Raw genomic sequence first — 24,196 nt, 5'->3', positions numbered from 1 at the left:
GTCTATTTACTGGACAGTAAGATTCCCCGCAGGGCGAACAACATCGGGCTGCTGTCTTCAGACAAGCATCCAACATCCAACTGCAGCGGTGGCACTGCTCAAGTGAAGTCCTGACGTAACCGGGCAACAACACCGACAGGCCGGGGGGGAGGGGGCGGAGCGACGGAACTTGGGGAAGGAACTATGGTTCTGTCAGCTAATCAGAATGAATGGGGGAGGGTAAAAGAGTCACGGGGTAGGCAGAGTGGGGGCAACGTCTGAGTTCGTGATATGAGGAGTTGTCCTCAGTCCTCGGTGAATAACTTGACAGCAGCCAAGAATTAAGCAAGGCACAACAAAAACAGTCTAGCCCAAGCCTAAGCAATCACATCCCTTAAAACAAGGGTGCCCAGACTTTTTTACCCCAAGATCTACTTTTCAGGCAGCGAGCCTCTCGTGACTGACGGGGGGGGGGGGGGGGGGTTAAAATGCACAACCGGGCCGTGTCACACACGTCAGTGGAGTCGTCCAAACTGCAGTGACAAACGCTCACAATCTCCGATGTCCTTTCACACATCAGCCATGGCTTCACAGCGCCGTGTAACTGTACTCCTTTGCTGCAGAGATTTTATTGAAGATAATATTTCCGCCTTATTTTTAAAAGATCGGAAAAACAAGTTTTACCATCTCTCTGTCTTGGAAGGACTTTTTATTAACGATGATGTGACGAACCGGGAACTTTCGCTGTTGAACTATATTGCGTGAAAAGTGACTGCTGTGCGGCCAGTTGGGATTTTAATTCGTTCACTTTTCTCATTCTCAACTTGCTTTTTGTCGGAATGTCAGTGTCGTATTTTCCATAAACAGTTTGAAAATGCCGCAAGACGTTTCACTACACCGGCAGATGAGGCAAACGCACTTCAAAAATGACATCGTGGGAAAAAAAAAAAAAAGTCCGCCTCACATTTTGTATGGAAGTGAGACGTTTTGGTCTTCTTTACTGCAGCATCCATACTCATGTTTGTTAAGATTTCTTAACCGAGATCTTAAAATGAGGAGGTGGGGGGGGGGGGAATCACTGACAGCGTATTTTCCTGTACTGTCGTTGTTTGCACATGCGCGGTGAGCCAAAGTTAAAAAAAAAAAAAAGCCTGATGTATTTTTTTTTTCTCTTCGGGACGCCATCGCGATCGACCGAAACTGCCATGCGATCGACTGCATTCGTCCTTAAAAGGATAAAAATGTTTCTTTTTTTTTTTTTTTTTTTTTACAAGGTGGGCCAGAGACCAAATATTGACACTGTGCTGGTTTAATTGATTTCATTATAGTCGACTCAAATCCACTCAAAGCTTTAACATAGTTAAAAAAAAAAAAAAAGGAGGAAAAAAATTCTCGTCAGGATACGAATACAATGATCACAGCAAAAAGGACGCACTAAAGTAATTGGGAAAAAAAGCAAAGGAAGTTATATAAAAAAAAGGTTTCTATTTGAACACTATACATAAAAATGATTTAAAACAAAAATATAGCCATAAAATACACTACAATGACAATTGGTTAAGGAATCATTCTTCCTCCATATATGTAGGAAAATATAGCTATATATAATTACGTAACTGCCTTCGTTACCACCTCAACGGAAAGTGGAAAAATAGTCAGCCTGATTCAGTCCTCTCATTTTCATTGTCCTGTAAAAAGTTTTCTTTGATAAGAGTGTCAGCTGCATTTTTTTTTTTTAATGTCTCAATTTTAGGGCAGTGACCTCGTTCAACTGTGAAGAAAAGCAATGAAGTCAAGCTCGTTGAGTGTCGGTCAAATCTTTCTGCCCATTCAGCTCCTTTCCCACCCCCCCATTTGCTGTTTCTGTTTCAAATGTAAATAATTAACTGTACTGAAGTCAATGCTGTAACAATTAAACAGTAGGTTGTGGGTCTTCAAGTGACAATCATTTAGACATTTAAAAATTCTCATGCTATCAATTTTTTTTTCCTCATAATCCTTCATGTCCTCTTTATTGGCTTTGCAAGATAATTTGTTTTTTTCCCCTTCAAGCAATTCATGTACATCTTTAACACCTACCATTTGAAATTGCAAAATTTCTGGCGCTTCTGCTCCTGTTCGGAGCAAAAGGTTCTGCCTCTGTATCTGTCAGCAGTTATGATACACTAAAACTTGGAATCGCCAGTGCGGTATGAGGAAATAAGTTGCATGCGGAGTCACATGTTGGGGTTGGGCATCGTTTGAACTTTAATCATTCCAGTTCTTGGTTTTGATCCTGGTTCCAAACAATTCTCGACTGCCATTCTTTGAGGGGACAGGCTCATAAAAAGTTTCCGCCGGTTGGAGTACGAGACTCTGTCGGTTAAATCCCGGAATTGTCTTGTTGCTATGGAAGTAAATAAGTGCCACCAAAATTTGAATTTGAAATGTAAAGTGATCACATTTTCAATAGTTGTATTTCAGGGTAATTTTTCAATGTTAATAATTCAACTGGCTACAATTCACTGTCTAAAATTCACCGTCTGTGCCACCAGGCTGGGTGACTTCAGGTCAGAACCGAACACCCAGCCAATCGCAGTTACGCTTTCTTAGTCATGTGACGTCACATACTCAGAACGGTACACTGGCTGTTTGGTTCTGACCTTAAGTAACCCTGCCTGGTGTCAGAGACGGTGAATTTTAGACAGTGAATTGTAGCCGGTTGAATTTTAGACAGCGAAATTGTAGCAGCTATTGAAAATATGATCGCTTTACATTTCAAATTCAAATCCTGTTTTCTGTGGTAAATTTTAAATTCAAATCCTGGTGGGACTTATTTACTTCCATATGTTGCTGCTCAGTCGAGTTGAATGAAGCACTGCCGTGAATTGGGCAGGCAGATACTCAATTGCCAAAACTACGTAACGGCGATGGAAGAGTTCAAATCCACCCGTTTTGCAAGATTTATGCAGTTTTTTGTCTTTTGCATAAAACAGACGTGCATAGATTTCAAACAAACGATCTAAGAGAATTATTTTGACCATTTGATGTCCAAAACAGTTTTTAAAAATTGGCAAAATCAGTGTAAAACATACCCTAGTTCAGTCAAAGTGTGGAAAATTCAACTTTCTGCAAAGATTTATTGCAGCATTCAGATGGTAGATATGACATTTTACGTGAATAATTATAGAATATTTGGTTGACGAAGTACCGTATTTTCCCCACTATAAGCCGCACTGCATTATCAGGCACACCTTCAATGACTGGTATCTTTTACAACAGCATTCAGATGGTAGATATGAGATTTTACATGAATAATTATGGAATACGGTTGACGAAGTACCGTATTTTCCGCACTATAACTATAACACCGGATTATAAGGCGCACCTTCAATGACTGGTCTATTTTCAAACTTTTTTCATATATTAGGCGCATAGAATAGATGCCACGGTAGAAGTTGGGGTTACATTATGCATCCATTAGATGGGCTGCGCTAAAGGCTCAATATTGATCCAAATATAAGGCGCACCTGACTATAAGGCGCACTATCAGCTTTTGAGAAAATTAAAGGGTATTAGGTGCGGCTTACAGTGCGGAAAATACGGTAATTTTGATTTTTAATATGATTGACAATGAGAGCAGGACGGAAATATTTTGGGGAAAGAAAAAAAAAACATCCTTCAAGAATTTATCTTCCGAGGAAAACGGTGTGCTACCAGGAAGTGCGAGAGAAGTGATTAACTGTGGGTGTTTTCTGGGTCATTTAACGGGTCGCCTTACAAGCAGTGAGGAACCGGCGCATCGTCATGAAAGTTAATGAAGGAAGGATGGGGTTTGGGGGATATGGGGCATTAGAAATGGTCTGAACTCACACACACCTCTTTGTGTGTGTGTGTGTGTGTGTGTGTGTGTGTGTGTGTGTGTGTGTGTGTGTGGTTGTGTGTGTGCAAACCACTGTGTCGTGGCACACGAGTGTACTCTGTTGAATTTATGCCAGCAATCTATAGTGACAGGCAAATCAAATGCTCTTCCACGAGATGACACGAGGTACAATGAACCTGTGTATTCCGCTGTTGCCATTTCTAAAGGAATAACAGCTGTGCGTTGAACTGACTCACTCGAACTTCACTGATGACAATTGGCAACTGAATAAAATTGATAAATAAAAGTAAACCGATGAAATGAATATTTCAGTGTACAGTACAGCCTCGGTTTTGAACATCCCCGTTCTCGAACAAATCTGTTTTCGAATGAAAATTCAGATTTTTTTGCTTCTGTTTTAGAACGAAAATCGGTACTCGAACACCCCTGACAAAACAAAAGTAATATAACGCGTATGGCGCAACTAGCTGACCCACCCATGACCCGCCTTGTTATCCTGTATAATGCAGCCTCTGTAAGCAGACCATTAGCATTTCTGCATTTTTGTTTTGTTTCAAAGATTTCGTGAACTTGAGTTACAAGTTAATGTTTTTAGGTGTTACTTTTTGTAAAAAAAAAAAAAAAAAAAAAAAAAAAAAGTTTTTTCCCCCCATTATTATTGCTTGTTTAAAGTATTTTTCTGCACTTTTGGGTAAAAAAAAAAAAAAAAATGTTTACAAGGCTGGGGTCCGAGTCGCTACAGATACGGCAATGCACTCCCAGCCTAGCCTACTCTACATACTTAAGTATGCATTTTAATTAAAAAAATAAATAAATAAAATAAAAAATATACATATTTTTTTTCTTAAATTATTTTATTATATAAAGTATTTAAACTACACATTTATTCCTACTATGAAGTTTATTATCAGGAATAGCTAAAAAAAAAAGGCTTGGAACGCATTAATTCTTTTTCCATTCATTGTAATGGGAAATATCGATTCGGTTTTCGAACAAATCCCTTCTCGAACCGCCTTCTAGAACAGATTGTAGTTGAGAACCGAGGCTATACTGTATATTGAAACATCAATTTATAAGAGATGCGCTGTTCTGTTGTTAGAGATACTTCACGGATCGCAGACATTTAAAAATATGCAAAATGTGTTCTTTAAGCTGCTCATTGTCAGTACCACTTGAAACTTGCTTGAAAAGTGAAAATAAAACAGAATTAGGTTGTATTTTTAGGAAACACTAAATAACTGTGTTCCAAAGTCTCCTAGATGCTAACACAATGCAAAACGGCACATGCAGCCACACAAAACTGGCATCAATGTAGCAGTTATAAGCAACAGATTTGAGCATGAACAGTGAAGCAAACCATACATAGATTATAATATTCATAGGCGCATACAGTGCTGTGAAAAAGTTATCCCCTGAAATATTTTTTTCCATTGTTTACCTACTTTAAGAGCAAAATGTAAATACCAGATGATAACCCAAGAAAACATAAAATGCCATTTTTAAATGTGAATTTAATTGAGAAAAAAAATATTCAAAGCTATCTGGCGCTATGTGGGGAAAAAGTAATGACTGTATGACATTCTCCACAAATCGTGCAACACAAACAGGAGGCCTCCAGTTACCCGGTTCGGTTTACGCCGCGGCCATAAACATGCCATGTGTCGCGAGGCGCTGTTTTCATGCCAACACACGGGTCTCTCTCACGCTTCACAAATAGCTTGCAAGAGAAGTTGTTTGTGTGTAGCTTGACTGACGGAGAGGTCTGTTTTCTCCTGTTGCCATGCAGACGGACAAACTAAACTTCCCCTTATCAGATGCTCATTTGATAAAAAAAAAATTTATTCTCTGAATAATGATTTAAAAAAAAAATCCCCCAAATGTCATCTAAGATTAAAACACTTTCCTCAAAAAGTCAATTTATCCATCTGCCGCTTATCAGTGGGTCGGGCCGTGGAACAGCAGCAGCAGAAGGGAAACCCAGACTTTCCTCCAACTAACCACATCGTTCAACTCTACCAGGGGGATCCCCAGGCATTCTCAGGCCAACCCAGGAGACAAAGTCTCTTTAGAATTTCCCGGGTTATACCTCGGTCCTCCAGATGAACACCACCTCACCAGAGAAACATCTAAGAATCTTCCTAACAAGCCCCCAAGCGATACGTAGGAGCAGCGGCCTGACTCGAAGCACTTTGCGGAAGACCAGGCCTTGTTTTGTCTACAGATTTCTCTGCCAGCATTGCTGGAGAAATTTTAAGCTTTACTGGATTTTTTTACAATTTTTTAAGGAAAACCTTTCCAGGGTGCTCATGACCTCAAAGGGGGTTGAAGGTTCATGTTCCAACAAGACAATGACCCTAAGCACGAAGCTAAATACCAAAGGAGTTGCTTCAGAACAACTCCGTGACTGTTCTTGACTAGCCTAGCCAGAGCCTTTACTTAAACCCAATTGAGCATCTCTGGAGAGTCGTGAAAATGGCTGTCCACCAATATTCACGATCATATCTGACAGAACTGGCGAGTATCCCCAAATCCAGGTGTGAAAAACTTGATGGATCAGTCCCCCCAAAAACTCGTAGCTGTATTACCGTAATTTCCGGCCTATAAGCCGCGACTTTTTTCACCTGCTATCAACCCTGCGGCTAATTTTTGCATTTCTTCTAACGGCCGCATGGGGGCGCTTGAGCGGAAAAGGTAAGAGTGAGACTGGTGGAATATATGTGCAGAGGAAATGGCTTTTACCGGTGTGGCCCTATTAGTGCTGCGCTAGCATGTTACTCCCATGTCTCAGTGATTTTTACTGATATGTTTTTTTATATTGAAATGGCCCTGTTAGAGTGGCGTTAGCAGTAGCCTGAGCGCACCGCATATTGGGCTCATCCTGTTGATTCTAATGATTTAGATAACGGACCGAATTTTATCATCAATTTATGCAGAAATTCAAAACATTCAACAAGGTTCACGTACTCCCCCACCCTGTATTTAGTCCAACACCCAGGTTATTCTTGTCTTCCTGTGAAGAGATTGATGTCTGCATTTGGATTAATCGCAACATACCTCAGAGATGGCATTTCACGGTGCTAATGGGAGCATACTCAGACGAGCACATCAGGCATATTAGGTAGTACAATGACTTCTGCAGAAAAAAAAAACAAAACTCCAAGATAGAGACTTTTTTTTCCGAGATAAACTTTGACTTAATTTAAGCATTATTTTTTTTAAAATGACCTCAACTAATAAAGTTTAGTCAGTTCTAGTAATGTTACCTTTTTCTCGCAGAGAGACTTTTATGTCATGTCATTTCTATCCTGTCTGTTTACCTTTTGGTAAGGGTTGACGAGACACTTACGTGAGAATATGTTATGTCACGCTGAGCTATTTTACTGTGACCCTGTGGTCTGTGCAATATTTAAACTCGTATGAGGAGTGTGTGTGTGTGTGTGTGTGTGTGCATCTATATACTGTTGATGAGCAGCAGATGTAGGTCAACGCACGTCAGCTGGTGTGTGTACGCACTCTTTCTCGCTGGAATGTTTGAAATTATCTTTACACACACTTATGTTCAAATTTAGATGTTGCACCTCGCTCGTAAATAATCAACAGAGTGGAGCCCTTTGCTTTTTGTGAAGGGTCACCGGCTGAGCGCCGGCGTTCACCGGGTATCATCGCGCTGGTTCAGTTAGCCGCGAGCTCACGGCCTGCTGACAGCCTCGTTTATCATCTCCAAAGACGTCGCTGGGAGAAGGTCACTGGCGGCTAAAAATGAGACATGAATTACTGCGGGCTGTTTGGCAAAACAAGAGAACATTGAGTCTTATAAACTAGCTGATCGAATCAAAACAGTAGCTTATTGACAGCTAAATTAAACGGTGAAGGTGGTTGAAAGCGGGGTGCGCCTCCCTTCTGGGCACGAAATTTTTTAATAAAACACACTTAAATGGTGACCTCTTGTTACTTCTAACAGTGTAAATACGGGGTAATCATAATATTTTGAAAACTTAAAATATGAGTCCAAATAACCAAAATATTTTGCCAAACTTCAGACATAAAAATGTAGACAGTGAAATTTATATGATATAGGCTACTGTGATTACAAGTTATACTTCAGAAATAAGTACACGAGTAATTAGTTTATATATAAACAAACTATTTATGGAAATACAATACTTCTCTAAGAAATGTTAACAGAGTTAAAATACCGGCAAAATGCTGCCAGAAATCGGAATGTTGTCATTATTATAAACACCAAATTTAATGCAAATAGGTAGCAATGCCATAAACGGGTAGCAATGCCATTCTCCGCTATCACAGCTGTGACTAATTTCACAACGTTGCCGATAGATGCTGGCGGCCGGTCTTGATCACAGCCTCGCCCCACATCAAGCCATACCCCCCTGCCCCCCAATTTTCTAAACGAATGACATTTTCATCTGAAAAAACTCAGAATTCCGCGAATATCTGCGGAAAATCATCATCCCTGACAATGGTCACTTCACTGGACTATCAGTCTAACAGGTATTTAAAGTGCTCTAAATGCTAAAAGTCTCAGCGTCCTTTGCACAACAGAGTTTAAAAAAAAAAAAAAAAAAAACATTCTTCGCTAATTGAGTGTCAGTCTATTATTTATTGTACTCAACATGTATGTCAGACTAGGGTGGGTCCACCTAGCAGAGACAAATTCCTTGTGTGTTTACATACTTGGTCAATAAAGCCGATTCTGATGAACCTTACGACCCTAAGTGGCCAATGAACAGCAACCAAAGAGGTGATTGTGTAAAACATAACACGGGGCCGGTAAAAACACTAGATTTGGCAAATTTTTATAGTACCATAATGGATAGGTTTCCAATAACGCCATTTTGTGTGTCATAGAGGTCAGAGAACACAGGTGATAGGTGACGCGTGAATTTTTTTTTTTCTGTCGTTAAATTATCTGATTGGTCTAAGGGTCGTGGTGACGTCATTGGAAACGTATCCATTCCCTGCTTACAGAGTGCACCTGGTTACAAGCCTCACCGAAAGGAGTAAAGGAAATACCATTTGGTACATACATACGCCGCAGCTGTGTAACTGATGCAAGTGCCCACATTGAAACAAGATATTTACAAAGAAGGACGGTATACAGGAAGAGTTTAACGCTAGCGCCGTGCTAAACCTAGCGCTAACGCCACGCTAAACCTAGCACTAACGCAGGGCCGGTTTGTGGCAAATTTCAAACTCAGTTCAATACACGCACAGAAAATATTTTTGTTTTAATTTATTGTAGTATATGACATTACAGGTATTTTAAAATTTTAATTCACGTAAGGAAGTCAGATTCAGAATTTAAAGCACAAATAATCGTAACAATTTGTGGCCTACGGTATTTTTAGAACATACCTTATATGGTCCTCGCAGACTACCATTCATCGTGTTGGTGAACCCTGCACTAACGCTAGCGCCGTGCTAGCGCTAACAGGGTCAGTTAAAATAAAACTTACTGGTAAATATTACTGAGACATGTCAGTAACACAGCAACAACACGCTAGCACAGCGCTAACGCTAGCGAAGCGCTATCAGGGCCAGTAAAAGTCACTTCTTCAGCACATAAGTACCACTGGTGTCATTCTTACCTTTTCCGCTTGAGTGTCCTCTTGCAAAAATGCAAAAATTAGCCACATCACCACATAAACCGCAGGGTTGAAAGCGGGTGAAAAAAAGTCATGGTTTGTAGGCCGGAAATTACAGTAATCATTCTTTTGGTGTGCGCACAGCCATAAGAGTGATCATGACCATGTACAGGTTAGAGCTATTATACACACTGAACACTTTATCCTCAAGCGGCGGGTCAGCGCTGATCAAATTATTTTTCTGCTAATGTCGGCCGCGGCCCCCGAAATCCAAGATTACAGCATTAATCCCCCGGCTGGCTCGTCTTGCATGCTTTAATACCATCTACAGTGAAACAATAACATGAGACGCACAGATCCAAAAGACTCTGGCCGGCGTGGCTTCAAACTCCAGCAGCTGCCACAAGACATGCAGAAATTCTCGATCCAACAAAGCAGGCATAAGATACAAAGATGTAGATCATGAGGACCAGGCTAATCTCAGTTATCATTACACAAAACTCATCCAAAACAATTAGAAATAGATTTAGCCACACACTCACGTACGCATATTAACTCAGACAAGGAAAGATGTTAACATCTGTTTGTTTGCAGGATAACGTTGCAGCCTGAGGCAAGAAAAAATGTATTACATTTTGGTCCAGATCTGGATCCAAGTATTGATGTAGTTATTATTATTATTATTATTACGAAGGACACAATCTATACTGCACCAGGGGTCTGGACCAGGGATTTTCAATTGGTGGTTCAGGACTTAAAAACAAAAAGTGCATATCAATTTTTAATATAGCAGACTTCTTACTTTTGAAAAAATATGTAATTTGACAGACATGGATATAAATAAAAAAAATACTTTTGTTAAATTTTCCACACTTAATATAATAGCAATTACTGCATAATTTTAATTTTGTTTTAATTTGTCATATTTTTATATTTTACTTATTGACAGGCACAAAAAAATTGCCTGTATTTATTCAGTCTAATTTTGACATTTAATATTAGATGCTTTTTAATATGCATTTTTAAATTTAGTAAATGAATCAATTATTTTGTGTAAAAAAAATGTAGAAAAATTTATTGTACACCCCGTTTCGAGGCACTATGAAGTTTTTACATTTAATCTCGGTATAATCGACGTATCGAGTGTGATGACTGATAAAAAGGAATGTTCACGTAAATGGTTGGTAGGTGTGAAGTGTGTCATATGTGTAACGCGCAATAATCTTGAGTGCAGCAGCACATGTTTATTATTTTAGAGGAGATCAGCTGATCAGATCCTAGTTTCCCTGCGGGAGGATCTTTCAGTAGCCGCGTCCGCGCCAAGACTCAATATCTGCTCGACGTAAAGATTTTTTATACTCGCGCATGCGGTGACCCCGTTGCCGTCACTGTGGCTCTCCTGCGTGTAGTTTGCCTTTATACCCGAGCGCAACCCACGCGCTCAATTCTTGAGAATATACTGCAGTTCTTCTCCACGTCAGAGGTGTCGTTACCAATGGTACTGGCTAGAAGGCCCTCGGGTGGGGTTCCCTCAGCACGTTTTGGTCATTTCCTGTAGCTGTTTTTAACTTTCCCTTCCTTAACAAGCAACAAAGCAACAACAATGGCGACTGTGGAAGTGTGTCTGCTTGAACTGGACAACAAATGGATGAAATGATGCATTTAATTATGCCGCAAAATCACTCGAGAAGGCATCTGACTAAACGGGCCAATCGCGAGAGATGAGCTCCACGATTTTCCCCGCACAAGCACCTTTTCTATTTTTTTTTACGTGTGCGGCAGGCTACCCACAATTTATGCATTATTCTCGATCTCGATTCTTGATAATGTCACCCATTAAGATTCGTCTTGACGATCACAGATCGCTAACCACCTGGGCCCTAGTTCAACACTGTCTAGCTTGCAGCATAAATTGAGCAGTACCTCATTTTCACATTCATTGTACAAAAGCATCAATATTTGCTAGTCGACGGCCAAAAAGCCTCGCATTTTCTCCAGATGCTGTAGCTCCACATAGCGCAAAGTCTTGGTTAAAACGCACATGCATGTTAGGTAGCGATCGGAGATAGTCGAATCGAGTCTTAATCTGTGATGTCAGCCTTGGTAAAACTGAAAGGGTAATAGCCTTTAATTTTCTCAAAAGCTGACGGTGCGCCTTATAATCAGGTGTGCCTTATATATGGATCAATATTGAGCCTTTAGCACAGCCCATCTAATGGATGCATAAATGTAACCCCAACCTCTACTGTACCGTCTTTATTCTATGCGCCTTATAATGCGGCGCCTTATATATGAAAAAAGTTTTGAAATAGGCCAGTCATTAAAGGTGCGCCTTATAATGCGGTGTTATAGTGCGGAAAATACGGTACTTCGTGAACCGTATTCCATAATTATTCATGTAAAATCTCCTATCCACCATCTGAATGCTGCAAGAAATCATTGGAGAAAGTTGAATTTTACACACTTTGACTGAACTATGTTTTACACTGATTTTGCCATTTTTAAAAAACTGTTTTGTACGTCAAATGGTCAAAATGATTCTCTTATATGGTTTGTTGGAAATCTATGCACGTCTATTTTATAGAAAAGACAAACTGCATAAATCTTGCAAAACGGGTGGACTTGAACTCTTCCATGGCCGTTACGTACGCCGTTCACGGCAGTGCTTCATTCAACTCGACTGAGCAACAACATATGGAAGTAAATATGTGCCACCAGGATTTGAATTTGAAATGCCACAGAAAACAGGATTTGAAATTGAAATATAAAGCGATCACGTTTTCAATATTTGCAACGATTTGTTGTCTAAAATTCACTGTCTGTGCCACCTGGCAGGGTTACTTCAGGTCAGAACTTAACAACCAGCCAATCCAGTTACGCTTTCTTAGTATGTGACGTCACGTGACTAAGAAAGCCTAACTGCAATTGGCTGGCTGTTCGGTTCTGATCTGAAGTAACCCTGCCTGGTGGCACAGATGGTGAATTTTAGACAGCGAATTGTGGCGGGTTGAATTGTTCACATTGAAAAGTTACACTGAAATACAACCATTGAATATGCGATCACAATATTGAAAACGTGATTGCTTTATATTTCAAATTCTGTTTTCTGTGGCATTTCAAATTCAGATCCCGGTGGCAGAGATTTACTTCCATACATGGCTCATTGAAGAATCGAGACCAACGACGTCATAAAACAGAGCAGAAATCAGAATTGAGAGCAGAGAACAGAAGCGAGTGTGGAAATCAGAAAGCGAGAGGCGCATTTGCAAAAGTGAGCGAGCATTTTAAGTGTGCGCCCTCGCTTTTTTTTTTTTTTTTATGTGCCCACAATAAAAATGTTATGCCCCACAATATTTTTTACCTCTTCAGTTTCAGTTTTTATATTCGCTTCTACATAGTTTGAGCATTTTATTGATAGCGATCTGATGCCGTAACGACGAGGTGTTGCGCAGTACAATGTGAGGGTCACGTGATGGCAATGCGGGCGCTGTTGGCCGGGGGAGTACATAGTGGCCTTCAGAGAGAGGGGAAAGGGTGAGGGGGGGGGAAATCAGGAGATACTGTGACGCCTAAGTCCTTTAGGTGGCAGTAACGTGTAGTTTAAGCACACTATGTGGGAAAACTACAATCTGACAGAAAATGACAAACACTTCCGTTTCAATGCTCAAGTGAGCAACGACAGAGACAAGGATGGACATGATCGGTACACACAATCCCCCTGAACAGAACCTGAGAGGTGTTCTCTGATCGTGTCATCAGACTTAAGGATGCATATCTTGGATATTTATGTGAATGGAGGGTTGGAGCTGTTAAATCATCATGACTTGGTGGTGTATTGGCTCCAAGGGTGGGGGAAGATGTCGGTTGTGAGGTTTTACTGGAAACATCATTCACGATGACAGTGAATTATGAGAGTAAGAACCCCTTCAGTCCTATCAAATGATCAAAATGCGAGACGCAATGCGCCGTGACATCGCCAAGGACCAAATCAGAGCAAAGTCGCTTTCCATATATAAAATTAAAGAAATGAGCAACCCAACGAGACCAACTCTCATTTATGTGTTGGATATTAATGAGAAATCCTCATCTCGCAACTGCCAGGCAACAACACCAACTAGACTAGGTTGAAAATTTACATTTTGGGCATTTTTGCAGATCAAATGACCTTCCAAACCCAATAAAAAGGCGTCAAACATTTATAAGAGGGGGAAAAAAGATGGAAGGGGACCTTTTATGAAGCTTTAACCTTATTGGTGGTTGGTTTATTGCAGGTTGAAAAAGTGCCTCAATTGCAATGAAGCAGAGTCAAGATTATAAATTTTCAACATTTCTGGAGATCAGGTTAATTTAATCATGGCAGCAAAAATCGTGATGATTAAAATTCAATCAATTGAAAAGCCCTAACCCTCATGTTGATTTTTTTTAGGGGGCATAAACTGATAATTTTTTTGTGTAATACTAATAATAATATCTATCCATCCAACCATTTTCCATACCACTTATCCTCAATAGGGTTAGTGGCATGCTGGAGCCTAGCCGGGTTAACTCCAGGTGAGAGACAAGGTAGACCCTGAACTGGTCACCAACCAATTGCAAACAAACCACAAAACTAAACAAACCACCACTCTTACCCACTTTCATACCTATAAGCAATTTTGTGTTGCCATTTAACCGAGCAACGCATTTCTGGGGGAAAGGTGGAAGAAACTGAAGTCCATCCATCCATTTTCTTAGCCGCTTATCCTCACCAGGGTCGTGGGGAGTACTGGAGCCTATCCCAGCTGTCAACGGGCAGGAGGCGGGGTACACCCTGAACTGGTTGCCAGCCAATAGCAGGGCACATGGAAACAAACAGCCGCACTCACAATCACACCCAAGACCAATTTAGAGTGTCCAAATAATGTTGCATGTTTTGGGGATGTGGGAGGAAACCGGAGTGCCCGGAGAAAACCCACGCAGGCACAGGAAGAACATGCAAACTCCATACAAGTGATGCCAGATTTGAACCCGTATGTTCAAAATTGTGAGGCAGTAATAATTATCTTCTCTTCTCTTAATTGTAGTGTTCACATTGACAAAAATGAAATACAATTCACATGAGGCAAAAAAAAAAAAAAAAAAAAAAGAACGGATGTGAAGTGCAAAAGGATGTAAAAATAAAAAAATAAAAAATGAAAAAATGTTGCATTTTGTGCATGTCATTCAATTGGGGCACACTATTAGGTTGTTAAGGTCGATGTGACCACCAACGTTAAAATAGCATAACGGAGGAGGCAGTTTTGAGGACATCTCCAGAAATTTACGAGCTGCTGAAAAGATTAACGATGCCTTGAATGACGAGCAGTGAGACACACACACTCGCATACACACAGCTCACTTAAAGCACATTTTCTGCGTCCTCCAGGATAATCACCCATCATGAGTACTACATTTGCGGTAGACCGTAATAAAGGGGGTTTTGGGAGCGAGGACTGCACCGAGAAGCGCTCACCTGTCAGCTGGGTCGTTGTGTGGCAGTGAATTGGACGTGGCAGGACCATCCTCGCTATCCTGGGGCAGCTCCTCGCACTCCGCCTCACATTTGTCATCGTCCAACAGCTCAGTGATCTGAATGCAAACAACAAATGTCAAAACGATTCAGTTCGTGTCAGTTTTCGAGCGAGCATCGGAAACTCGCCAAGCGCGGCAACTAAATGGCCAAGTTGACAAGAACTGAATCTGAAAGCCTTCTTAAACAAGATCCTCTGTTCTCGGTCATGTCAAATAAATGAAATCCATTAATGACATAATGTTATGTAAAAATGGCAAGTTGCCAATACTAAGGTTACCTCCAAATACCTTCTAAATGCAATGCAGTTATGTAAATGTACAATGCCCCCCGACACACACACACTGTACCCCATCAGGGTGCCATGCCACCCAACAACACCAAACGACCTTATCGTTTGAAGTTACTCAGCCGTGACATTTCGGGCAACGGAGGCAGTTTCATAACAAGTCTAAACATAGGCGCATCCAGTCAGCAGGTGAACAAGATTGAGAACGAGGGTGGCGGGGGTTTACTTATGCACACACCAGGCTTAGGAATTTTAATGCATTAATTGTGATAAATCACAGAAATAAAAAAATGTCTCCTTGAAGATGTCACCTTGATGCATAACGTTTCAGCGAACATGGCTGCCAGAGCTGTCTAGTCAATCGTTCTTACGCGAGCATGGGCAGTTTAACTCATGCTCGATGTTGCCAATAAGTAGATTTTTAATTTGAGTCATGTTTGATCTCACTTCACCCACAAGATATATTCCTCCAAAAGATATGTCACGGTGGTTAACGGCGAAGTGTACAGTATATTACATATTTCACTTCTCTTCCGCTAGTTTGCCCTCTGCTCAACTCAGGACATTAACCTCATTTGCTGCCGTGACGCCATGGCAACACAGACGTTCAGACTCTTATTGCTTGCTGCCGGATTCTTGCACTTGTCACTTTCGGGGTGCACTTCAGGACGACTCACTCAACTCAAGATAAGGACAGCATCTGTAGCTTGCTTAAAGGGATTACATTATTTGATTCAACAACAAGAAAGGGTCACGCAAAGTTCACATGCTGATAACTAACAAACTGATTGATGGACCAACTCATGAACCAGTTGACATATTTCTTGTTTGGACAAATCATCTCCTTGAACAGTTACCTTATTGCGGTTTAGAGCTCATGCACCTACGTCATAAAATCACGTAACTTTTGTTTACCTTGCCATATTGCCGGTCAAACTAAGTATTTCTCAATGCGAAGTCGGTTTGAGACGACATGGAAGTATGTCTTGTAGAACGACGCCCAAAGTCATGTCCGATACCATCAGACATTTAGAAGGTGAAAATAAACGAGGGTACGTGGAAAACTTAGATAAACCCGGCATAGGGGACCCGTATTTAATGCCGAAATCGATGTTTTCGCCGATAAGAAATTGGACTGTTAATTAGCTCGGACAACTGGATCTACACGCGGATCTGGTGAGTAAGTCGTCGAGATTTACAGGGAAAAGTTTGAAAGCGTAGAAAAGTCATACTTTGTTGCTGGATCTGTTCGCATCAGGGATATATCCTACATAGTGACGTTTTTGACAGCATTTGAACGCGGAAGTGTGTTCGGCGACACGTTAACCTTTGGCAGAATCCATCGATCTTTTCAGCTAGTATTCAATACAAATACTAAAATTTAAATAATGACTCTTGGTTTTACACAAACTCACATTCATTAACTATGATTGTAAAAAAAAAAGTGGACAGAGTCGTCTCCATGGAACGTACACGGAAGCGATTGAGGTAACACTAAACCTTCGTAAACCTCTGCCAGTTTTTTTTTTTTTTTTTTTTTTTTTAAACACGGATTGTTCTCAAATGAGCCAACTTGGCATTATAAATACTTTTTTATAATTTGAGAGTGAGAAGAATAATTCCTACCTGAAATGAAGCGATCGCTACACAGGCGTGTATGTGTATTTTGGTTGGGCACCATCCATCACGTTTAATTGCTGAAATTAATCGATATTTTCTGGTCTTTTCAGCTGGTATTCCACAGAATGATCTCTTTTTGAACATCTGTCTCGTCTGTTTTGACAACCAACAACACAACAGATCTCGGGTATTGTAAAATATTCTCCTCCGGTTCAATGTCTCCCACAATGTCGAGCAGCTACGTTTGACCGGCAATATGGCGCCGTGAAAACGGTGATGGTCACGTGCACGAACTCTATAGGGCTTTGTGTGTCCCAATGAGGCTAGAAGCTAAGCTGCATGTGGTTTCATCCCCCTGTTAGGGTGACCCGTGGCAAACAGGTCTTTGGTGAGGGACCAGACAGAGCACGGCTCCGTAAACCCCTGTAATAAGTAATAAAAATGGATTTAAGTTTCCGTTGTCCAGACACAGATCACCGGGGCACCGCTCTGGATACAGGCCTGGAAGTCGGGCTTGCCTGGTGGCCGAACTTGCGCCCATGGGGTCCGGCCAAGCACAGCCCATAAGGGTAACGTTAAACGTTATTTTTAATATTGGTAAATTTAACATTTTTCAACCTCTACTAAAGATACTTATAATTTTGGTGTAACAGTATGAAGTACTCTAATATTTCAACATTTATGATTTTTTAGTGATCCATAAAAGGAGGGTTAAACATTTTCAGCATGTGATAGATTCATAAAATTATATACAGTTCGATGACACCCAAGACACGACGACTTCTTATTAAAAGTGATCACAGTCCAGGTTGTAGTTATACATTGACCGTTTAAAACATCAATAAACTTGTTGCAATGGTTTGGATGTAATTAATGTGATGAGCTCTTGAATCGGGCTGTCATGATAATGCTTAGTCCTAAATTCTTCGTGTCAATCACAATTATGCTTTTATCCAGGACAAAAACTCTTTAGATGGGACAGTGTGAAAGGGGCTTTTTGAAAAGGCAACTCCGATAGATTGCGTGTCTTTCATGTTGCTGGTGTGAGTTACGCTGTTACATCACCAGAAACCATCTACATCAAAGTATTTTCCGGCAGCTTACTATCCCGCTACATCCACCGGCATCTTACATAACAGTCACGTGGCTTCCGTCACCTGTTCGTTGATGGAGCTGTAGTCGTTGGTGGTGGAGACTTCGTCGTCATCAGAGTCAAACAGGCCCTCCTGATTGTCGAGCAGCCCGGTCAAAACTCGGCTGACGGACGCCTGGTCGCGCAGGTCCTCGCCCTCTGTTGACAGACTGCATGTCCGAGACGACAAAGAGTCACAAGATGTAGTAAAAGGATAGCAGTTTGGTCCAGAAGTATTTAGACTCTGACAGTTTAATTTATACACCGCTGTAATGGATTAGAAAATATATATATTGAGATAAGGCTCTGGATTATTTCAAGTCTTCAGCCTGTATATGCTACCCTTGGGTCAATTTCTTTAAAACTTTAATTTTGACTACTATGCAGATGACACGCAGTTATATTTAGCAGCGTCTCCAGATGGCTACAGTTCAATTGAGGTATTGTGCCACTGTCTAAATCAGATAACTGGATGAGACAACATTTTCTTCAACTAAATCACAACAAAACTGAGACAATTGTTTTTGTCAATAAAGAAAAGAGAATTGCTGTTAGTAAACACCTGGACTCTTTATCTTTAAAAATTAAAGACAAAGTCCGAAACGTTGGTGTCCGACCTGACTTTCAACAATCATACCAAATCAATCACAAAAACGTGTGATCATCCGAAGAACATATCTAGAGTGAAGTCTTGTTTGTGTCAAGCAGACCAGGAAAAGCTCATCCATGCTTTTATCTCAAGTAGACTTGACTATTGTAAGGTCTTCTGACTGGGCTCCCCAAAAAGAGCCATTCAGAATGCTGCAGCCCGTGTTCTGACCAAAACAAAAGCGGTCAGAGCAAGTAACTCCGATCCTAAAGTCCTTCCACTGGCTTCCAGTTAGCTTTAGAATAGATTTTTAAGTTCACTACTGGTCTACAAATCACTAAATGCTTTAGGTCCTGAATACATGAAAGAAATGCTTACAGAATACAAACCCAGTAGAGCTCTGAGATCGACTAACTCAGGTCAAATAGTGGAGGGCAGAGTCCAAAGCAAACATGGTGAAGCAGCATTTAGCTATTATGCTTTACAGAAATGGAATAAGTTGCCAACAGAGGTGAGGTCAGCCCCAAGTGGGAATGTTTTTAAATCCCGGTTGAAAACTCTTTGTATTTTTCTCATGCTATTTGGAATATATCCAATTTTTGAACATATTACTTGCACTGTATGCGGTTTTAACATTTTGTCATTCTTATTGTTTTTATCCTGTTTTGAATGTTTTATCTCTTTGTTTTCAAATGCCTTTAATCATGTAAAGCACATTGCGTTACCTCGTGTAAGAAATGCGCTATACATATAAATTTGCTTTGCTTAGTCATTTTATTTTTGTTGTGAAAGGTGGTTTTAAGAATAACTCATGAGTGGAACAATCTCAATCATATCCAATGAACATTACACATACGTGATCGAGTATATCGTGGAATTGTTTTGACATTTTATTTTCATGTATTTTCACAAATGTGAAGGACTTAAATATTCTTCTAAATAGACCAGGCACCACATTAGAAATGGCGCCTTACAATGTGCTGCAACTTATGCGCACACAGAGTTCCAACATTGGCAAATATCATTGTGTGACTTATCCGACAAAGTACACTTAAACACACCGTTTACACTGTTAGCATGCATGCCAGCACGGGTTTTTGCATGTATATAAGATAGCATATGATGGCGCTCACGTGGCAGCGAGGAACAATTGCATTTCACATTTGAAAGCAGAAGAGTCTTACATTGTCCCCTCATGCTGCGACAAAAAAAAAAAAAAGACATTTCTCAGAAACCCCTAAAATTTTGGACTGTGGATTATTTCTCGCCTTTTAGTGCGTATCCCTAACAGAAGTATGCAAGTTAAATATTAAACAATGAAATATAGCCGACGACTGATAAGCTTTTGTGTGTTTGTCAATGGGGTGAGTGCCTTACTGGAAGATGTCGGGCCCGAAAACAGCGGCGAGCGCTCTGACGTTCCAGCTCTCACGCTGCAGCGCCGCCACGCTGGCCAGAAAGCGACACAGAAAGCGCAGAAGGGCGTAGTTGAGCTGCGGAAGCTGCTGAAGCAGGAACTTCATGTTGCGGCACAGCTCCTCCTCGCTGCTGTGTTCTGCATTCAGATAAATACATATATAAATGCGCGTCACTGAGAAGGAAGAGGAGGGCAACGGACAAAAGCACTGACGGTTTGTGACTTCGCACCTTTTAATTAGTGCCCTTACTCAACAGGAAGTCATCTTCAGAGTTTAAATAAAAGGACATTTATTGTATTCCTGTGCTTGGAAAAGACAATCCTGAGGAAAAACAGTCTGACAGAGATAAAACGATTTTGCAAGAGGTGACATTAGGCCAAAATAGACCAAGAAAAGACCAACAAAGGCAAAACTTGGAACTAGGGAGTGTGAAAAGTAGCCTTTTGTGCCCAAGGGGATTAGAGCTGATTAAATCAGATAAGAGTTAAAAGAGGACAAGATGATGAAGCACAACATCAATAACAACACAGCAGTGATTGAGGGCTATTGGAATTCATCCACATCTTTGTGAATGTAATATATTATTTTGATGCTGGATTATTTCTAGTTATTGTTATTATCTATTGTGTAAATTTGCAGTCTTTTTTCTTTCGGCTTGTCCCGTTAGGGGTCGCCACGGCGTGTCATCTTTTTCCATTTAAGCTTATCTCGTATATCTTCTCTAACGCCCACTGTCATAATGTCCTCCCTCACAAAATCCATCAACCTTTTCTTGGTCTTCCTCTCGCTCTTTTGCCTGGCAGCTACATCCTCAGCAACCTTAAGCAAGTTTAAATTGGAGTTTCCACTCGCCCAACGTCTTATGAGTACTCACTATCCCCGTAGTATATGTCACGTAGGTTTCATAGGACGTGAAGATACGACCGTTTGAGGTTTTCCTTCTCAGTAAATATTAGAAAACAGACCCATTTTGGTGTTAGCGATCTAAGCTAGGCTAACTTAGGCCGAGCAGTTTCGACGCGAACGATACGGCTCCAATTTGGGTAGTAAGATTGCTCAGATGGTGACTTTAGTCCACATCGAGTATTCACAACATTCGGTCCAAATTCAACAATATTTTTTGAATTATGATCAGGGTGGTCAGAGCCTTCAGTTGAAGCTGCTACCAGTTTGAAGACCGGAAGCGTGTAAATTTGCCTTAATTACAGATAACTTGGAAGAGTGTAGATGACATTGTCATACACTACCGTGGACGTTTATGTTTATTAAATGACGTATGGATTTGCCGTTTTCCCCAATATAGGCAGGGAATAGCGTCTTTTCCCAACTAATCTGTGAAACTGAGGTTTGAATGATACTGTAATGACTAACAGCTCTCCGGAGATGGCGTCACTGGATGCCACTTTATTTGAGATCTATTTATTTTCTTGAGGAGAAGCTCAAGATTAAGGGGTGACTCGGCATGTCATGTCGATAAAGGGGGAGGGAAATGCCAATATGCTGGAAGACTGAAAAATGTACAAATCTTAAACAGGATGTGTTGCAGTAGGGAGCATAAAGAGTGAATCAAGAAAAAAACGTGACAGCTCATGGAGTGGACTACGAACGGCATAAAAAAAAATAGCTACTGAAATGGAGTGACTCAGCATCCCTTGTAGGGTGTTTCATAGTTGTATCTGTGTAAATACATTATTTTGGCATCAATACCCCTTTCTTCCGTATTTTTATTGCGTTAGGTGTCACAAAGCCAAAATATTTTAGCATTAGTCACAAGTCACATTTAGTTGGAGCTGTGCTAGAAGATGCCATGCAGTGACATTGTTTCCACACTTGGAAACATGGCAAGAACAGTTGTAAAAACAATTGCAACTCCTTTGTAAATAACTTATCTTGATCAATCGCGAAGTTTGCATACAGCTACCCGTCACAAGTCTATAAAAGAGCACCAGGTCGTAATAGAGCTCGTGCACCTACAATATAAAAATCACGTGACTCGCCATATTGCCGGTCAAACAAAGCATTGTTGCAAGTCAATTCTGTTGAGATGAAACGAAAATACATCTTATAGCACGACATCCAGAGTTTTGTCTGATACCGGTAAACATTTAGAAGATGATAAATGAAGATATGTGGAAAAATGAGAGACACTTGGCATAGAAGACCCATATTTAATTGTTGATGTTTTCGCCGCTAAGAAATTGGACTGTTAACCCGCTTCCGCTTGAAAGCGTATAAAAGTCTGGACGCATACAAATACTTCGTTGCTTGTTCTGTTCTCAATCGGGAATAAATCCCACATAGTGATGGACCTACTCGGATTTTTTTCAATACAAATACCAATATTTAAATAATTGGTTTTACAGAAGCTCGCATTGCTTAACTATCATAAGGCTCCTCCGTACACGGAAGCGTATCGCTGCCACACAGTAATCTTCATAAACCTCTGCGACAGATGGTTTACTTTCTTTGATTAAGTACGCATTGTTCTCAAATGAGTCAATTTGGCATTATAAATACTTCTTCGCAATTTGAGATTAAGAATAATTCCTCCCTGAAATGAAGTGATCGCTACACAGGTGTGTATTTTAGTTGGGCACCATCCATCACGTTTAATTTCCAAAATCCATCGATCTTTTCTGGACTTCTCTGCTGGTATGCCATAGAATGACCTCTTTGAACATCTGTCTCGTCTGTTGTGACAACCAACAGCACAACAAGTCTCGGGCATTGTAAATATTCTCCTCCGGTTCAATGTCTCCCGGAATGTCGAGCAGCTCTTTTTGACCGGCAATATGGCGCTGTGAAAATGGTCACGTCACGTGCACGAGCTCTATAGACAGTTGACCTGTTTTTTTTTTTGTTTTTTCTTTAAATCAGGATGATTTCAACTGGAGTGAGAAAAGGTTCACGTTAAACCGGCTCATTTTACTTGATTTTTTTGTCCAGCTTTTGACCAGAAACTAATAGGTAAGTTTCTTTCGGCTTGTCCCGTTCAGGGGTAAGCACAGGGTGACATCTCCGATGAACGCTCATATTTGCTTAACGCAGTTTTTACGCCAGATGCCCTTCCTTACGCAACCCCTCTTGGGGGAGTAGAGGCCGCAGTGACTTTGGTTAAACCAACATGTTCCTATTGCTGATTACTGAAGACTGGAAAATCCTAAAAAGAACTAAAACTTAATGGATGAACTACTATTTCTTCTGGCAGGTATGGTCCTTTAAATTGTTAGTTAACACACTATTATGTGGATCCTGAAGGAGGAGTCAAAATGCTATCTCAAGGCTGGCAATATGGGGAACTCCATTTTAAAAACTGTTGCCAGTTAATGAGTTAATGACTTCATAGTGCGGTCACTTGATTTTTGAGTGTCAGTTAATATTAGTTGTTCTTTTAATTTATATTATGCAAAGTGGCAGTTCCCACATGTAAATTTGTTCTAAATCTCTCCAGGCATATGTGGCATACCTTGGTACAGCTGCAGAATGGGTCCTTGAATGGGCGCCGAGATGACAGGCTCCGGGAGTTCCTGCAGGAAGAGCCGCAGCAGACTGACGGCTGATGCCAGGTCTGCGTCCTTGTCCAACGCTACCTCCTCGCCGTTATCGTACCGCCGCCGCAGCCAGCCCACACGCTCGGCGTTGCCGTTGACCAAGGAGGGACCCTCCAAGTCCAGATGACCTGATAACCCAAAAAAAAGTGAAACCCCTTTAGGGATGCAAAATCACAAGCTCTGTCTTTAGACTTTAAGCTGTTAGACTGTCAGTTAACAGCTTGACGAAGCAGGAAGGATAGTCTTTGACTATCATTTCATTAGAATTAATGAACATTTCAGTGTTTATCTGTCTTTTTTGTTTGATAATTAACATATCTCAAAGGCGCCCATGACCATTAATATCTACTGTATAAGCAATGAGACAAAATTTCCCAAAAATGGGTGTCTGTCTGGTTGGAACAGCCACTTCAATGTGAGTTATGGAAAAAAAAAATTAGATGATGTCTTCCAGAGAAATGAGTCTTCCCCCCCCCCCCTACTTTTCCTGAAAGCATGGCCTTTTTAGGTAAGGTTTTTGTGTGATTGTCCAAAGAAAATATGGTCAAAAAGGCCTTTCAAGTAGAGAAAACAGTCTCCCTCACCTATTACTCAAGATATAT

The 24,196-nt window shown here is 40.7% G+C and overlaps 1 protein-coding gene across 4 annotated transcripts in view; it reads right to left on the bottom strand.

The window, feature by feature from the left end:
• fam13b (family with sequence similarity 13 member B) overlaps nucleotides 1–24,196 on the bottom strand; it is a 61,781-nt gene that overhangs the window by 20,034 nt on the left and 17,551 nt on the right. For all 4 annotated transcript variants that reach the window (XM_061835325.1, XM_061835324.1, XM_061835326.1 and 1 more), the window contains exons 4-7: nucleotides 23,510–23,722; nucleotides 20,003–20,180; nucleotides 18,062–18,206; nucleotides 14,939–15,054 (exon numbers count right to left, since the gene is read on the bottom strand). In XM_061835325.1, the coding sequence (XP_061691309.1) occupies nucleotides 14,939–15,054; nucleotides 18,062–18,206; nucleotides 20,003–20,180; nucleotides 23,510–23,722 (652 nt within the window). The remainder of the gene's footprint in view (nucleotides 1–14,938; nucleotides 15,055–18,061; nucleotides 18,207–20,002; nucleotides 20,181–23,509; nucleotides 23,723–24,196) is intronic.

Source organism: Syngnathoides biaculeatus, chromosome 11 (assembly GCF_019802595.1).
Source record: "Syngnathoides biaculeatus isolate LvHL_M chromosome 11, ASM1980259v1, whole genome shotgun sequence".
Taxonomy (NCBI): Eukaryota; Metazoa; Chordata; class Actinopteri; order Syngnathiformes; family Syngnathidae; genus Syngnathoides; species Syngnathoides biaculeatus.
Note: the sequence above shows the minus strand (reverse complement) of the source record. Positions and strands in the feature narration are given on the sequence as shown.